Source organism: Ochotona princeps, chromosome 4 (assembly GCF_030435755.1).
Source record: "Ochotona princeps isolate mOchPri1 chromosome 4, mOchPri1.hap1, whole genome shotgun sequence".
NCBI lineage: Eukaryota > Metazoa > Chordata > Mammalia > Lagomorpha > Ochotonidae > Ochotona > Ochotona princeps.
Genome location: NC_080835.1, coordinates 49,326,494 through 49,345,114, shown reverse-complemented (window position 1 = coordinate 49,345,114; position 18,621 = coordinate 49,326,494). Strand labels below are relative to the sequence as shown.

General features: G+C 38.9%; 2 protein-coding genes across 2 annotated transcripts; both read right to left on the bottom strand.

The window, feature by feature from the left end:
- Positions 1-2,992: 2,992 nt before the first annotated feature.
- LOC131480077 (olfactory receptor 2D3-like) lies at positions 2,993-3,916 on the bottom strand. Its single transcript, XM_058662490.1, has one exon. It carries the CDS (start codon positions 3,914-3,916, stop codon positions 2,993-2,995), a length of 924 nt encoding a protein of 307 aa, XP_058518473.1.
- Positions 3,917-13,474: 9,558 nt separating this feature from the next.
- LOC101518642 (olfactory receptor 2D3-like) lies at positions 13,475-14,398 on the bottom strand. Its single transcript, XM_004590007.2, has one exon. It carries the CDS (start codon positions 14,396-14,398, stop codon positions 13,475-13,477), a length of 924 nt encoding a protein of 307 aa, XP_004590064.2.
- Positions 14,399-18,621: the final 4,223 nt, after the last annotated feature.

Sequence of the window (18,621 nt, the reverse complement as noted above, 5' to 3'; positions counted from 1 at the left end):
CTCTTTTTATGCTTGTCTGTATTATCTGTTTTCTCCTCACTGTACAAATTAAATTTCCTAAATACAAATTAGACTATGTTTTTACATGGAGACATGTTTCTTCCTTCCAGTCTACATGTTATACTCACTCTAATCTCATACCATTTCCCTCCTTGCTGTCTTTCACACAGTCTAACAGTTCTTGCCTTAAGGCCAATTAGTAGATGCTCTCATAGCCTGTGACATTTGTTTGTCAAATACGCATAGCACACTATTTCTCGTTATGTATGTATCAACTTAAATGCTAACACTTCAAAGAAGTTTCCAGTCTCTTATGTGCTCATGAATCAAGACATCATCACATATTTTATTTTGTTGTAGTTGCCATTATATGTTTTTTTTTATTCAGTGGAACTTATACTTGATAATAACATGAGTTCTTTCGACTTGCTTAGTAGAAGAACTGGTAGTAACAGCTTTAGTCTGGTGTTCAAATTCAACCATTCATATACAGTGCAAAGAAATGCAACATGTTTGAGTCATAGTTTCCATCCTCTTAGTTGGAGCAATGCGTATTGCTATCGCTTTGATATTACTTTGGATGTTGAATGTTTACTAAAGAACCATTTACTTAAGGTTTTGCCTTCAGGGTGGAACTATTGGAAGGTGGTGGAAGTTTTAGAAGACAGTAGATCCTTGGTCCATTGAGGGGGTATCCTTGGAAGTTCTCATACTAGAAGTCTTTGATAAAAACTGGAGTTGGGCCCAACTATCTCTGCCTCTAAGCTGACCATATAATCCTTCCTCCTTAAAGTGCTCACCACTGCTATATACATGCTCACAAAGACCTAACCAACGGAGCCATTCAGTCTTGGAATTAACATTCATAACTGTGATCTCTATGAAGATGGCTGCTTTAGATATTTCAACACAGAAAATCAGCATGTAGAAGTACTGTCATTGCTACATACCTATATCTGAAGATATGGAAGAGCCTTTTCAATTGACTTACTGTAAAATGTTGCAAGAATATGCAGAATCAGACTCCATAAAACCCAGAGTGCTGTAAACAGAATTATGGATGATGCTGGTGGGGCACAGAACACCAAAAATTATGTATAAATATTGAAAATAAAATCATACTTATGAAGTTTCATGTAGAGAATCTGGCAATTTGACTACAGGTCAGCTAACATTTGGCAAGAGGCCTCAACAGGCTGAGTCACTCAGGGTGTGACACAAGATTGTTGTTGGGTCATAAAAGAATGGGCAATGCAAGGTCTTCTGCCTAACTTACAAAGCTATCTCGGGAATGCTGGGCATGTGAAGTCTTGAGACAACTCCATACAGCCAGAACCTGCATAGGGGAGAGTGCAGCATGGGTTGATATTTCTATCTAGGGAAATATAATAGTTGGATAACCTAAATTAGATTTGATCTCATGAGATGGGAGGCATAAGGTATGTGCTCGCTTGGTTCCCATCTGGTTAAAGCTGTTGTGGATTTCTTTGCTTTGCAACCACTAGTTCTTTGCTATCTTTCCTGTCCCTTTTCCCAGTGACTGGGATCTTCCTTCTTGAGTTGTTGTTCCAGGGTTGAGTATTTCCAGTCTAGACACTTTGTCTTGTCAGCCTTATTTATATTTTCCTAACCTGCACGTAGTCATAGAAAAAACAAATATATTATTCTTTAAATGTACTCATCTCAGTGTCAGTAATTGCTAAATTTAGAATTGAAGGCCTTATTAAAAGAGTAGGTGTTGGGACTCACCAGGTTGAATCACTCCCTGAGATGACAGTACTCCATATAAGGGTCACTTCTAGTCCTGGCTGCTCTACTTCTGACCCAGATCACAGCTAATGTGCCTGGAAAGACAGTAAACGATGGATGAAATCCTCGGGCCCATGCCACTTGTAGGGGAATCTGGATGAAGTTTCTGACTCCAGATTTTGGCTTACTGTTACTCTGACTTGTGAGAACAACTTGGGAGTGAATCAGGATGGTAAATCTTCCTCCCTCTCTTCACTCCTTCTCCATGCTAATCTGCCTTTTAAATAAATAAATAAGTATCATTTTAAAAAGTAATATTGTATGGTGTGATGGCTCAACAAGCCAATCCTCTGCCTATATGCATTGACATACATTATGGGTACTGGCTGTTCCACTTTCCACCAACTCCTAACTTATGGCCTAGAAAAGCAGTAGAGGATGACCCAAAGCATTGGATCCCTGCAACCATGTGGGAGACCTAGAAGAAGCTCTAGGCTCCTGGCTTCGGATCACCTCAGTAGCAGCCATTGTGGCCATTTACGGAATTAGTCATTGTATGAAAGATCTTTCTTTGTTTCTCCTTTTCTGTGTAAATCTTCCCTTTCTACAAAAATAAGTAAATATTTACAAAGACTTTATCTTTGTGAAGCTGTTCCAAAATGTGTAAATGTTTCAGGGATGTAAGTATTCAAAAGATACTTAGCAAATACAATAAGAATAAAGGAAATTACTCATTTTGCCAAAATAGGTTTTTAAATTTGCGATAATTTTGTTGTATATTTTTCTCTTTCTTTCTGACGTAAAATTAAATGCCTGCTTATTTTAAACTGCTGACTGTGTGGATTTTCTGCCTCCCTTCCCTCTCGGCTTCATTCCTCATCCAATTCCTCCATATTTGCCTTCAATCCTTCCTCTCTGTCTCTGTCTCTCATCCTTCCATCCCAATTCCTTCCTTCACCTCGCCTGCTGTCCCTGCACCCATTCCTCCATTTATACTATCTATCTTCCCTTTCTTTTATTTAATTCTCTTCCTTCTATTTTTACTTAAATAAAGTCTTTTTCCTCTCTTTACTGAGTACCTGGTTATGAAAAGGCAACTTGATAAACTGATCTGAGAAGAATATAGGAAAAAGAATGAAGAAAAAGTGAAGGGATAGAAAAAATGGGAACAATTTGCAAACAAAAAGTCATTTTGCTCTTCACCCCTGTTGGGTCATCACAGAGATCACCACCTCCCAAAGTGCTATTTTGCAGTTACTCTCCAGAGGGCGCCTTTGACATCCTTGTTCCTCAGACTGTAAATGATGGGGTTCAGCATGGGGGTCACTGCTGAATAGAACACAGAGATTGTTTTATCCCTTTCACTCATTACCTTGGAGTTTGGCCTCATATAAGCAAATATTGCTGAGCCATAGAAAAGAAGAACAACAATAAGATGAGAACCGCAAGTTGAAAAAGCCTTGAGCCTCCCCTCCCCAGACTGCATCCGAATCACAGTGGAGATGATGTTCCAGTAAGAGGTGAGGATGAGGGAGACAGGAGCTAGGAGGATCACCACACCCATTGCAAAGATGGCCATTTCTGTGCTGTAGGTGTCTGCGGAAGCCAGCTTTAGAAGGGCAGGAGGCTCACAGAAAAAATGATTAATAATGTTTTTTCCTCGGTAGGGCAGGCGCAGTGTGAATGTGGTGTCCACCAGAGACACAAAAGCTCCACTGACCCAGGACCCTACAGCCAGCCACACACACACCCCATGTGTCATGATGGTGGAGTAGTGCAGGGGCTTGCAGACAGCCACATACCGGTCATATGACATCACTGCCAGCAGTGCACACTCTGTACACCCAACCAGAAGCAAAACAACTATCTGTGTTGAGCAGCCAGCAAAGGAAATGGTTTTCCTCTTTACCAGCAGGTGGACAAGCACCTGGGGCACTGTAGTGGTGGAAAAGCAGAGATCAGCAAAGGACAAGTTCCTAAGGAAAAAGTACATGGGTGTGTGGAGTCTGGAGTCTGCGTGAATGAGCACGATGATGAGCAGGTTTCCCAGCACAGTGAGCAGGTAGATGACCAGGAAGAGGAAGAAGAGGAGCACTTGTGTCTTCGGGTCCTGGGACAGGCCCAGGAGGACAAACTCAGTCACAGAGGATTGGTTCTCTTCTCCCATGGATGTTTATTCCTTTCTATCAGACAGAGACAATAAAAGAAACACATTGATCAGTTACATAAAAATCTGAGTATCTTATTCTTTATATTATCATTGATAAGAACCCTAAATTTTGTTGATTTTTGTATATTAATAGCTTTCATTTGTTAAGAGTTTAATTTTTTTCCAGGATGTCTGAGGATTAAAACTACTTCTGCTGTTCTCGTTCTTCGTAGGTCTAGGATGAGAGAAATCATGCTGAGCGTGCCATCCACCAAGTTTTTCATTGGCCATCCGATAACTTAGAGTCTACAACTGCCAGACCTGTTGTTTGTTCCTTTGTGTAGGCTTGGAAAGTAAAGAATTAATTTTTTTTTTACAGTAGAACTGTTCCTTTCCCATGTACTCTCTAATGGCATCTCTCTCTCTTTTTTTTTTTTTTAAAGATTTATTCATTTTATTACAGCCAGATATACACAGAGGAGGAGAGACAGAGAGGAAGATCTTCCGTCCGATGATTCACTCCCCAAGTGAGCTGCAACAGGCCGATGCGCGCCGATCCGAAGCACGGAACCTGGAACCTCTTCCGGGTCTCCCACGCGGGTGCAGTGTCCCAAAGCATTGGGATCCCATATGGGCGCTGGTTCTAATCCCGGCAGCTCCACTTCCCATTCAGCTCCCTGCTTGTGGCCTGGGAAAGCAGTCGAGGATGGCCCAAAGCTTTTTAATCCTCAGACATCCTGGAAAAAAATTAAACTCTTAACAAATGAAAGCTATTAATGATTGCAATATGTCATTTTAGTGTTTTCAGTGGAGCGTGAATGGATGAGTGCTTTTGTTTATATTTCTCTTATCTGAAAGCGTTTCTCTGCAGGAGAAGTGCATTTATCTTGGACTGTTGCCAGGAGCTCTGGATCTGTCCTGCTGGATTGCAGTATTGACTTCCTTGGTTGATGTCCAACCAAGAACACATTATTGTGTATGGATTCTTCAATTGTAAATTGGCAATGAAAATAATATATCTATGATAGTATTTATGTGAAGATTAGATAAAAGTAAGTTATTTGATAAGATTAGTACAGCAAGCAAGTCTACTTCATATTGTTTAACATCTCATTACAGTAATGCAAACAGGCTCTAGAAGCAACTGCAACATTAGAAAAAACTTTGTTAAGAACAAAGTATGGCTATGAGGACTTTAGCCATTAGGCTACCATGCCAGGCCCCAAAGTTAATTTTTTAATTAAACTAGCCATATACAAAAATTTGGGGGAATGTGAAATAGTGCCACAGGGCAGTTTATATACACCCTTAGTCAATCCAGTAAAAATAATCTAGTGATACTGATTACCCATGGGAAATAATATTCTAGTGAGAGCATGGCTAATGACTGAGAGACATTTTGTTGCCTGTCTGTAAGGAATAATGATTTTTAAAGTTGAACATGCATTTTTTAAGTTAAAAAATAAAATAAATACTTAAACATAATAGACAATATATAGAGTGACAATAAAATCAAAGTAGAATAATATAAAAATAGTGATATCCATTAGGTTAAAAAAGAAATCAGAATCATTAAAATGGCCTAAAAATTAGTTAAATGCTAAAAGCAGCATTTCCATTAATCAATAAACTGTGCATATTAATGCAGTCAGGTAGCAAGTGGACAAAAAATGAAGGTTTTCCATATCATTCATACACTATATTTCACAATATATTTTAGAGAGATTCAGGATGTGTTTGCGCATAGATAATAATTTTAAACAAATTTCAGGTAAGATGGTAAGATTTTTCTAAAACTAGCATAATTTCTTTTAATTACAAAATTCCTCTAGAAAACTCTTTGCTACTAATGGCCTTGTAAAAGCAGTGGAAGACGATCCAAGAGCTTGGGACTTTTCATGTACGCAGGAGATCCAGATGAAGAGCTTGTCTCCCGGCATCAGCACTGGGAGCCCTGGGCATTGTAAACCATCTGGAGAAGAACCACTGGAATCAAGATCTCTCTCTCTCTCTCTCTCTCTCTCTCTCTCTCTATCTATCTATCTCTCTCATTAACTCTGACTTTAAACTAAATAAATACAGCTTTCTAAAAAGTAATCTCACAATTTAAGTCTCATCTTAAAATTTGTTTCTCCAAAATTTACATGTCTGTGTTTTCTGAGTGGTAGAATTACAGGGCACTTTCTGTTTTCAACCTTTTGTGATTTTTATAGTCTGTACATGATCAGTCACAAGATGGGAATAAAAATTTTTTCTACTACCTTGAACCCTGCTCACTTGTTTACCCTCGTATCTTCAATTTTCTCTCCTCTTTATGTTCCAGAATATTGCAAAGCTGCTATTCATTAAGAGGAATTGCATTAAACTCTGTGAAGATATTATCTCATCAGTCTTCAAAACGATCTTAGGTTGGAGTGATATCATCTATCCATTTTATGTGGACATTGAAGCCGAGATCTAAGTTAATCAGTTTCCAGAATCCAATCCTTAGGATTGGTGTCCACATCCCTGGATTCAAGTCCCATTCACTTAACCATTACAGAGACTGTAGCCTTCTGAAAAACTAACAATATTGAAAATATTAGTGGGAGGAAAAGAGAAAGAATAAATCAAGAGACTTCCACTTTACTGTTGACTTACACATACTAAGTGCCTTTCTTAAATTTTTTTGCTTTGTCTTATTTTTCTTGAATTTGCTTTTATTTTGACATTCCACTGTTTTCAATATTCTAAATTTAAAACAAAAAAAGCACAAGCTACACTAAATTAGAGAAAGAAACAACCCAAGTATTTTTCAATGATGAAAAGTTAAACCAAGTTTGGTATGTGTGAGCAAAGGAGTATCACTGGGCATTTAAAAGCGAAATTCTGTCATTCCACAAGGGTGAATCCTGAGAATGACATAGCAACCGAAAGAAGTAAGTCACACACACACAAAAATGGTCCAAATCATGGAAACAACATTAAATCTTGTTTTCCAGTTACTCAGGGGAGAAATAGTTATTGTTTCATGGATATAGACTTTTAGTATCACATGACAAGAACTTTCTAGAGAACCATTACAATAAGGTGTGTTCAGTCTACTGGACTGCGTGTGTAGAAATGGTAAAGAGATAATCGTATTTTTTATTCCCATAATTTGCTTAAAGTTAAATTTTGAAAAAGAGTAATTAAAAATGGTACAATCTCTATGATTTATTATCCATAGCTTCTATTATCTCATTTCTGTTTAGAATTTTATTAATAAATTTATCAAGTATTCAGTATTCATTGCTTCTCGTCTACATTTCTACCACTAACTCTTCAGATTCATTCTGTTTCATTTTTATCTCTACGATTTTTATCAAAACACTCTTTTTTATCCCATATACTTTTCAATAAATCTCTAAAACATTTGGCTTCATTTAGCTATAAATGTTTCTTAAAACTTCTCCCTTATGAGATTATAGGGTGATACATCTCATCGCTTTTATCCTTATATTCTACAGGATTCTAATCAAATTTTCTAAACTTTATCCCCTAGTTGAAACTTCTTCTTGTGATTATGTATATTCCATATGGAAAACAAATCAGAAACAAGCAAGTTATGCTATTATAAATATGCCAACATGTATCCTTATCTCAGCTTTTTCTTCTTTTAAGCAATTTTATTGAGGTTACTTAATATACAAATATTATACATACTAATAGCATACTTTTGGTGTTTTGATACATAAACATGATGAAATGAGCACTAAAATTAAGCCAGTTCAGTATATTCATCACTTTCACACAGTAACCATTTCCTTTTCTCTCCTTGCTGTGAAATTTAAGATTAATGCTATTAGCAGGTTTTAACTACATTGTTAACTGTAGTTATCATGATGCAACCTAGATTTCAAGCACATACTTATCTTGCCTTATTAAAATATTGTGTACTTCAACAACAGAACCCCAGCTTTATGCTGTTCAAAAAAAGAGAAAGAAAAAAAACCTTTGCAATTCTGTGAGTTTTCTCTCTTCTGACAATATACTTTTTAAATAATTTTGCCATGATAATATCAAAGTTCTCACCTTTTATACTGAACTTCAGTCAAAAAATGCTCTCCAATTCTTCCTAAAGTTCACAATAATTCACAGGTATATGTAGTCCTTTTAACGTTCACCATCAATTCATCACCAAGAATAAAAAAATAATAAAATACTTGTAGAGTTTGTACTCACTCTTAAGGAAGGTTTGACTTTGCACTATGAACAAATAAAGATTTCAACTTCTTTTCAAGCAGCTGCTGTTATCTTGTAGTTATTTATTTACAGGTTTGTTTTCCTGCACTTGTTTGCTGTTTCAAGGTGGTGTAACATATGTCACACATTGCTATCACTGAATTTTAGTTTTTACTTTACATGTGGCAGGGGTTTAATAAAAGTTTAATGGGTTAATAAACACACTAATGCTGACACTCCACTCTATGATGTTATTTCCCGCAGGAGTAGCATATGAGGGTGGGGCTGGATGGGCTAATGAGACCTTAAACACTGATGTAAGGATGACCAAATCTCGACTTAAAGCTCCCAGGACTGATCGTCAACTCATGAATTCACTGTAAGAAATGTCTCACGGCTTTCCAAGCTAATGAGCATCTTCATACAGTCTGTGTGGACATCCACGTGTGTCTAACCACAAACAGTTCCTGTCTATACCTCTGAGCAGCAGGCTCAGGGCTATATTCTGCTCCCAACACCCAATCTGCAGTGGCTAAACAGAAAGAAGGAGATCTTGAAGCAGGAGCATGAAAGACTAAGGTGCAGTTAGAGTCCACAGCCCTTGGAGTCACTCTGGTATCCCTGACAAGGAGTTAACCCTTCCCTGAGCAATGCAAAACAGGACTTAGGAAGAGCATCTGTATTGTAGCCTGATGGAAAGAGAGGGTTGCAGTAGACTAAGTCATCCTACCCCATGAACAGAAACAACATTTCAGACTTCTTAAAGGATGCCTTCCCCTAAGCATCCTACCCACTCTGAGGTTAGGGACTGGCATGAGACTGGCTTGGGAGAGTGAGTGCAGTGCTGAAGAGATAAGTAATGGATAAAGAAGCTAATCATTTCTGCCATCAGCTATTCCCAATCCAATGAGGCAACCTCCACTGCAGTTTGTCCAATTTGATGACGTTGGGGCATGATCTAACCTGAGCCTTATTCTATCCCATCCAGAAGAACAAACTCTTGTTAGAAAATGCAGTTCTAAATTCAGCTGGAAACCAGCACGGAGGATTTTCCTGAAAGAAATCTTTTGAAGTTTAGTTCCTAAAAGTTGCTATAATCAAGCTATTCCCTGGAGAAACCCACACTGTTAACTTGTATATATAGTAACAGATACCCTGGGGAATTTTTAAATTATACTCTGAAACTGAAAGACCGGATCCTCATGTGGTATCAAGTCCTTCACCAATGTTTCCCCAGCACCATGTGGACTTTTATGCTATCAAGTTTTTGTCAGAATTTTTAAAGTGAAGATTTCATAATGATGATAATATAAAATGGAGATGAAATAAATATTGTCATTCCTTAATATCCATAGGGTATTGGTTCCAGGACCCCCAGGAATACCAAAATTCATGGATATTCACCTCATATATAAAAACTACAATGGTAGTTGGCATGGTAACCTGGTGCGGTGGCATGGTAATCTAATCCTTTGCCCTGTGGCGCCAACATTTCATATTAGTGTCTATTTGTGTACCAACTGCTCCACTCCCAATTAGTGCTTATGGCCGAGGAAAGCAACAGAGGACGACTCAAGTCCTTGGAACCCTATGCCCACGTGGAAAACCAAAAGAAGCTCTCGGCTCCCAGCTTCAGATAGGCTCAGTTCTGGCCATTGCAACTGTTTTGGGAGTGAACCAGTGGATGGAAGACCTTCTCTTTGTCTCCTTCTTACTCCATAAAATCTGTATTTCAAATAAAAATAAATAAATGTGGGTTTGGGGATATTTTTTTTTGTTGTTTTGTTTTGTTTTGCTTTGTTTTGTTTTTTTTAGAACTGGGATAGGACCTGGAGTGATAACATAGTGGCTAAGTCCTCGCCTTGCACTCCCAGGATCCCATATGGGTGCTGGTTCTAATCCCAGAGACCCCGCTTCCCATCCAGCTCCCTGCTTGTGACCTGGGAAAGCAGTCAAGGACGGCCCAAAGCCTTGGGACCCTGCAACCATGTGGGAGACCCAGAGGAGGTTCCTGGCTCCTGGCTTCGGATAGGCTCAGCTCCAGCAGTTGCGGCTGCTTGGGAAGTGAATCATTGGATGGAAGATCTTCCTCTCTGTCTGTCCACCTCTCTGTATATCTGACTTTCCAATAAAATAAATAAAATTAAATTAAAACAAAAGAACTAGGATAGTATTTTTTTAAAGATTTTTTTATTATTATTATTGGAAAGCCGGATATACAGAGAGGAGGAGAGACAGAGAGGAAGATCTTCCATCCAATGTTTTCACTCCCCAAGTGAGCCGCAACGGGCCGGTGTGCGCCGATCCGAAGCCGGGAACCAGGAAACTCTTCCGGGTCTCCCACGCGGGTGCAGGGTCCCAAAGCTTTGGGCCATTCTCAACTGCTTTCCCAGGCCACAAGCAGGGAGCTGGATGGGAAATGGAGCTGCCGGGATTAGAACCAGCGCCCACATGGGATCCCGGGGCTTTCAAGGCGAGGACTTTAGCCGCTAGGCCACGCTGCCGGGCCCTAGGATAGTATTTTTTATAACTACTGTGCCATCTTCCTATGCACTTTAATTTCTAGATTATTTTGAATACCTTTACAAGTCATTATGTCTCCATTAAAAAATAAATACAATTAAAGAAATATTTTTTTAAGATTTATTTTTTATTTTTATTGAAAAGATAGATACACAGAGAGGAGGAGAGACAGAGAGGAAGATCTTCTGTCCGATGATTCACACCTCAAGTGACTGCATTGGCCAGAAATGGGTTAATCCTGGTGCAGGGTCTCAAAGCTTTGGGCCACCCTTGGCTGCTTTCCCAGGCCACAACCAGGGAGCTGGATGGGAAATGGGGCTACTGGGATTAGAACCAGCATCCATAGGGGATCCTGACACATGCAAGGTGAGGATTTTAGCTGCTAAGCTACCACACCAGGCTCTAGAGAAATATTTTCAAGCAGCAATTGGATAAATCTACACATGCAGAACCTGAGGGTATCAAGGGCCAGTTACACGTTCTTCTTCATTTTATGCTGCCTTCCAACCTATAATCGACCAAACGATTTAAAACCCTAATCTGTGTTTGAATTTTTCCCATTGTCTTCTATTAGGAGAAGATGTGCGGTGGAGCTTCTTGGCGTATTCCCAAACACCTTTCCCATCTACATGAGAGCCTTCCCGTAGCTGCTGAAATACAGCAGACTGACGTCAAAAATCAGCACATAATGTACAGTCAGATCAACAAGTTCTTGTTCCTCCCACCATGCTTCTCCAGTTTGAGTCTTCCTCATCAGCCACACTGTTGCCAGGCCAGAGACAGCAACAATATTATATTCCTTTATGCCTTTCAAATTGCATGGCCTATTTAGCCAGCTGTTATTTCACCACTCCTATCTCTCCATCACTATGACTGCAGTCTAAATCTTCTTCATATGGCACAATCTTACTGATTCTTTTCTTGCTTTCATGCTTGTCTCTTTACAATCTATTTTTTTACACAACATTCAACACAACCTTTCAAAACAGCATATGAAGGATGATGTTATAGTGAATGTAAATAAAACTGACCTTTCAGAACCTTTAAGACCGATGAGTGGAATTGTGTCACCTAAAAAGATAATCCATCTGTTTTCTCTGATTGTGAGCAACTTTGGAATTAATGTCTCTGCAGATGTAATGAAGGAAAATTTCATAACAAGATCATCCTGCAATACGGTGGGCTCTCAATGATATATATTCACATTAGAAGAAAGGTGTGTATATATATACAGAGAGAGATGACCCCTAAGCCAGACAACAGCAGAGACTAGAGTGATGGTGCCAGAGCCAAGGAGCCCTAGAAGCATCCAGAAGCTTGAGGAGGAGGTACGTCAGCTTCTACAGAGCCTTTGCAGGGAGTGTGGTCTGCAGATGCAGGATTTTGGACATTTGGCCCTTAGAATGGTGAGAAAATAAATTTCCGTTGTTTTAAGCTACAAAAATTTGGAACGAGTTGTTACAGGAGCCCCAAAACCATCAATGTGAAGGCCCTACTTTGGCCTCTGCCTCTTTCAATGACACCTGCCACTCCAGACACACCTTTCTTCTCTGTCCTGACTGCAAACATCACATTCCCACTCAAGCCAATGAACACCCTAATCTCTCTGCCTGAACCCTCTCCCCGCAAATTACTTTGTGTTAATTCTTCCTAACATTTAACCAAAGCACAATTCTCAATTATTCTGATACATAATGTGTCCTTTAACTATGAGATGAGATTTCCTTTCCTGGCAATATGTTAAAATCACAACCTACTCTTCTTGTTTTACTTATTATTAAGACCATTTTGAAAAGCCTAAGTTAAAGAGGATGCAAACTGTGAACATCTTCCATTGCTATGCATTCAGTTCCTAGAGAAGTACTCAATAAACACATAATTAATACATACAACCAGTAGGTAGCCAGTGAATAAAAGAACTAAAATAAATCATGTCATTGAAATCAATAGCATATGGTATAATTAATTATAGAAACAATCGTCATATAACGTGTTAGATAAATGAAAGAAGTTTTATTATCTTTTATTATTTTAGGGAAAAAGGGTTACTCTAAAAACAGTTCCCAGAACATATGGACTTCATTAACCTCCTGGTTTCTTGTGTGCTGCCTATTGGTTTAGCTGACACATAGTCACCACACAGTCAGTGAGGGTCTGTGTCTCGATAGCAATTGACATTTTCACTTGCTCTGTTGACTTCTTCAGTTTCCTGTTGGTAGTTATACAGTTCTTATGAACTCAAGGTGATTCATGGCCATGTTTTAGTTGATAATTTCTTTTATGTGATACAACTTTCCTATTGTTTATTTGAAGTCCTTTAATACATAATAATTATTTTGGAAATACTCTGTGTTGAGACCCTTTTATGCAATCATGCTCATCCCAAAGCTGCTTCACAGTCAACCTTTCCTAACAAATGGCGACAATCTTCCTGATAACTCACTATTATAAAGATCACTGTTGGGGCTGACATTGCAGCATAACATTTACACATCCACCTGTGATTCCAGCATCCCGTATGAACTCCGGTTTCAATTCCAACTGCTCCAAATAGATTCCAGTTCCCTGCTAATGCAATTTGGAAAGCAGTGGACGAATTCCAAGTCCTTGGGTCCCTGCATACACATGGGAGGCCTGTATGAAGCTTGAAGTTCCGGGTTTCAGCCTGGCCCAGCCACAGCTGATGTGACATTTGGAGAGTAAACTAGTGAAAGGAGGATCTGTTTCTACCTCTGTTTCTCTCTCTCTCTCTCTCTCTCTCTGAGGCTCTGCCTTCTGAATAAATAAAATATTTAAATAAATAACAACTAGGATAAAAATATTTTAAAAGATAACACTCTCTGGGAGGATCTATCTTCTAAAAAGTTTCCTACATGCCGCCTTCACATCTTTGTTCCTTAGGCTGTAAATAAATGGGTTCATCATGGATGTTATGACTGAGTAAAACACTGAGATTACCTTGTCCCCTTCATTCATTTTCCTTGCATTTGGCTGCATGTAGGTAAATATTGTTGACCCATAGAAGAAGACAACAACAATGAAATGGGAACCACAGGTAGAGAATACTTTGAGCCTTCCCTCTCCTGACTGTATTTGAATCACAGTGGAGATAATATTCCAGTAGGAAAAAAGGATCAAAGAGACAGGGCCTAGGAGGATTATTACACCCATTGCAAAGATGGCCATCTCAGCTTTGTATGTTTCTTCTGAAGCCAGTTTCAAGAGTGCAGGAGGCTCACAAAAATAATGATTAATTACATTCAGCCCCTGATATGAAAGATCTAAAGTGAATGTGGTGTCTACTAAAGACACAATTACCCCACTAGCCCAGGACCCCATGACTAGCAGAATGCAAACCCTGTGGGTCATGATGGTGGAGTAGTGTAGGGGCTTGCACACAGCTATGTAGCGGTCATAGGACATCACTGCTAGAAGCGAGCTCTCTGTACATCCCATTATTAGGAAAAAAAACATCTGAATGGAACACCCAATAAAGGAAATGGCCTTTCTTATGACCAGAAAATGAAGTAGCATCTGGGGAACGATAGTTGTGGAGAAACAGAGGTCCGTAAATGACAGATTTTTAAGGAAGAAGTACATTGGTGTATGAAGTCGAGAGTCAACATAAATTAGAAATATAATCAGCAGATTCCCAGACACGGTCAGCAGGTAGATAATGAGAAAAACCACAAAGAGCAGGATCTGGGTCTGATGATTGGAAGAAAGGCCCACTAAGATGAATTCAGTCAGGTGAGTTTGGTTCTCTTTGCTCATTGATGATTATTTCTGTTTCCAGACCAACATAAATCAATCAATCAAAAGGTGACTATGATGGAGCACCAAATCCATAAATCCAGTTTCTCACTGAAAAAACAGTTTCATATTTGAATTCTTGTAAACATTTAACATAATTGATTTACTAATTTTTCTTCCTATATTTCTTCTCAGCCAAACTGGAACTCCACCTTCATTCTGAGTACACTGGAAGAGCCCTATCATCCACAGAGTCATTGTTGAATCATCATGTGGAAAATGTTCAGAAATATCTTCATAAAAATGATATGCTTTTTGTCTGAATCAAACAAATTGAATGCAGATAAGTTACATGGATTCTCCTTTTCATGGAAATCTCAGGTTGTGTTTTAGTTTAATTGTTCACTCATCAATCGGCATATTTCAGCTTTAATTTCATTAAGCAGCACAGGTCAATTTTTAGCTCATCCATTTTTCTCCTAGGGATTCTCTATCATGCTCCCTAAGCAATGAGGATTATTTTTTTATTTATTTTTATTTGAAAGGCAGACTTGCAGACAGAGGACAGATACAAAGATCTTCAATCTGTTGGTTTACTCCAAATGGCCATAATGGCCAGAAGTGGGCTAGTTTGAAGCCAGGATCCCGGAGTTTCTTCCAGATTGCTTACATTATCATAGAAGCCTAAGGACTTGGGCCATCTTTCACGGTTTTCCTGGGTTCATTAGCAGGTACATGGATCAGAAGCAGAGCAACTGGGATTTGTACTAGTGTCCATATGGGGTGCACACACTTCAGGCAGAGGTTAAACCTGCTAACCCATAGCCCTGGGCCCAAAAAGAGAATTTTAAGATGCTGTTTTCAATCATGTTATAATTCTTAGTTCTGGTTCTTTCCTAAATTCTTCATTAGAAAAATAGCCTGGATGATGTAGTAAAGCAAAAAGAGACCTTATGTCATGGTGCTGAAACAGGTTAAAAAGTGGCTGGCCCTAATCAACACCACAATGTACAGGCCCTTAACTGAGGGCAAGTGAAGCCACAATAGCTGTCTGCCTAGTTGCAAGTTTCATCTGGCATAACAGTGTTTGATCTCCTTTGTGCTGTAGTTTTATGTGTAGTCCAACCAGCTGATGAATGCATTGATAATAAATTAGACACTGGTCCAATGCTCTAAAGCCAGTCACAAACTTCTATTCTAAGTTTATACTTTGCTGTACCTACATAAGAAATAATGGGATGTCTAGATCCAACCTGACGCATAAGTGTATGAGAAAGAGTAAGGGAATGCACACATGACTTGGGTACACAGATACAGTACACACTCCCTAAGAAGGATTAAAATAGTTTTCCTAGAATTGTCCATCAAAATGAAGTATAGGGGCCGACATTGTGGCATACCTGCTAAAGCCACCACCTGTGACCTTGGTATCCACCACAGGCCTCAATGTAAATTCTGGCTGTTCCATTTCCAACCTGGCTCCTGGCTCATAGACTGGGAAAAGCAGCAGATGATGATCCAAGTTCTTGGGCTCCTGAAAAACATGTGGGAGACCTAGAAGAAACTCCTGGTTGCTGGCTCTAGCCTGAACCAGCATCAGCTGTTGAAGTCATTTGGAGAGTGAGTCAATGGAGAAAAAATCTGTCTGTCTCTTCCTTTATCAATGTAACACCGAATTTCAAATAAATAGAAGATAGTATGGATAGATAGATGACAGATTTTTAAAAAATGAAGTGTAAAAACTCAGCATTCCTGTCTTAAGATAAAGAAAAGCCAGTGACTGCAAACATGTAAAGATTTGTCTTCTCAATTGGACCATAATTCAGCTGGAAGTAGTGTAGAAATAACAACAGAACTGTTGTGACTGGACTAGCGGCACAAGAACTGGCCAATATTGACTTGATGTTAAAACCATAGAGTGACAGTGAGCTTTTATTGGATTTGAACTTGCCCCATTGTCCTTGACAGCCCAAAAAGTTTGGAAAGGCTTTGAGAGACTAGTGAAGTCAAATGAGCAAGTTCTTCCCTTCAGCTTCAGAGTAAAGTGATGACACAAGAAGATTCATTGTATTGTTCACAACATCGACAACTGAAGCTATGTTGTCAGTGCTTTTGAAGCTGTGTCTTTGAGTAAAAAAATAGAACTTATGGGTTATTCCAGTGTTTACTAAAATTGAAGAAAAAATAAAATAGTATTTTGCAAAAACATAAGCACAATTCAATTTAAGAAAATGTTATCGTATCCATGAGTTGTGTGTGTGTGTGCATACTATATAATGTAAACTCTATTTCTTATTAAGGTTCTTCATGAAAACTTTAGAAAGAATACTGCTACAAGTTAAATGTTTTTAAGAACACTGTAGGACAAGTTGCCATTTTCCTTTCCTGCCAGTATAGTATTTTAATAACAGTTGAAATTTGACTTTCTTTTTAAGTATTTCATGGCATTGTAGATATAGACAAAGGTAGAACACTTGTGTATTGCTGCCAATGTATGCCTAACTGTTTCATTGGTAATGCTCCTTTTATCCAGGAGTAGAGACACCTACTGCAATGCATCTACATTTCTTGGTATGCTGGTCTCCATTATATAGTGCATCTACGAGAACAAACGTATATCTACTTATTTCATATTTTGCATAAAGACTGTCTGTATCAGAGAGAACATATGATACATAAAGCACTAATTTTTCAGCCTCTGTTAAATTAATAATGAAATTATATTTTTATGTGTACAATATTGTAAACTTAGGTATGTGCAAATAACTTTATTTTTTAAAGTACATAATGATTATATTTGAATATTTGTTTACAAGCCTCTTTTTGATTACTTATTTAATTACTCACTTAACTGAAAAATAGAGACCAATTTTCTAACAAATTACTGCCTTTAATAGCCAGAAGCTAGAAACTCAATCCAGGTCTCCCACAGGGGTGACAGAAGTCCGACCACCTGAGCCATGAGCTGCTGCCTCCACAGATAGCTGAGATGTTAGAGCTCTCTCTTTTTTTAAAAGTTTTTGGGGTGCAGGGCCAGGAAGTAATGATCTTGTTTTACTACATATATGTATAATTCCTGGAATGCACTAAATTTTCAATAAATGTTCTCTCGCTGACTGAAAACATCTAGGAATGAACTGACAGCACTTCACACATGTATCATCACACTTATGCACTCGTATTGGTACTCACAATTCATCATGTAGTCACAACATCAGATTTGGGAGGCAGAGCTGACACCGATCCCCTCAGAAAGCAGAAACCCTTAACAAGCAGAAACACAGGAAACAAACATCACCTGTACTATTCATGCCAACAAGAGGGCATCATTGGCATGTACTCCCCTTCCAGCAGATACAGGAACAAATTCACCTGAAAGTCCTGGTATTCTCATTCCAGAAAGAAAGTGTTATCAATGCCTCTGAGGACCACAGTGCTGCTCCAACATTAGTACTCACCATGGCCTGACTCCTTGACACTTCTGAGACAACAGGTGCTATCTGGCATCTGAGACAATATCCTGTGAATCCAGTGTGTTTCAGCATGAGGAGACAGACTGAAAAAAGTGAACGAGGAAGAAAAGGCCAGAGGTGAAAGGACTGAATGACTGGAGGAAACAGAGATTTTGGAAGCTGAAGTGGAGTAGTCTGAGCAACTCTCATCCTCCTGGTTTCAGAATCTAAACTGTTCTTACCTCTTTTAAGAGCTCTGTAGGAAGATTTGTAAGACTGAGAATTCTAGAAGGGAAGGAAAAACAGATCCCATCTCCCAAACAGACTATGAGCTATAAACTATGGAGCTGACCTGCTCCTTGCATAGACTAGTAATTTCTAGTTCAGAAGGACATTAGCTACTTCTGCAGCTTCCTCCTCACTTGGAAATCTGAGACAAACCTGTTCTGAGATAGGAAACTCTGGGTGAGGGAACCTCCCACTAAGGTAGAATGAGATCCAGAGATCTATGCTGCATTTTTGAAGTTAGGTATTAGGCCTCCAGGACTCCCAAATCAAATCTTCTGATAGGCGATGATTAGCTGAACTTTGCATAACACTTCATCCAATTCTTTTGCTGTGTTGTTGACTTAGAGGCAGACTGTCATTTTCAAGCTCTGTTATTGAACTGAATCTTTTTTCTATGAGGAATTCATAAAGAATTGAGGTCCTGAAAGGTGATGCAAACAAGATATTCTCTAGGGTTCCCTTTGGGAGCAGCTCACTTGATTACCTAGCCACACAATGAGATGC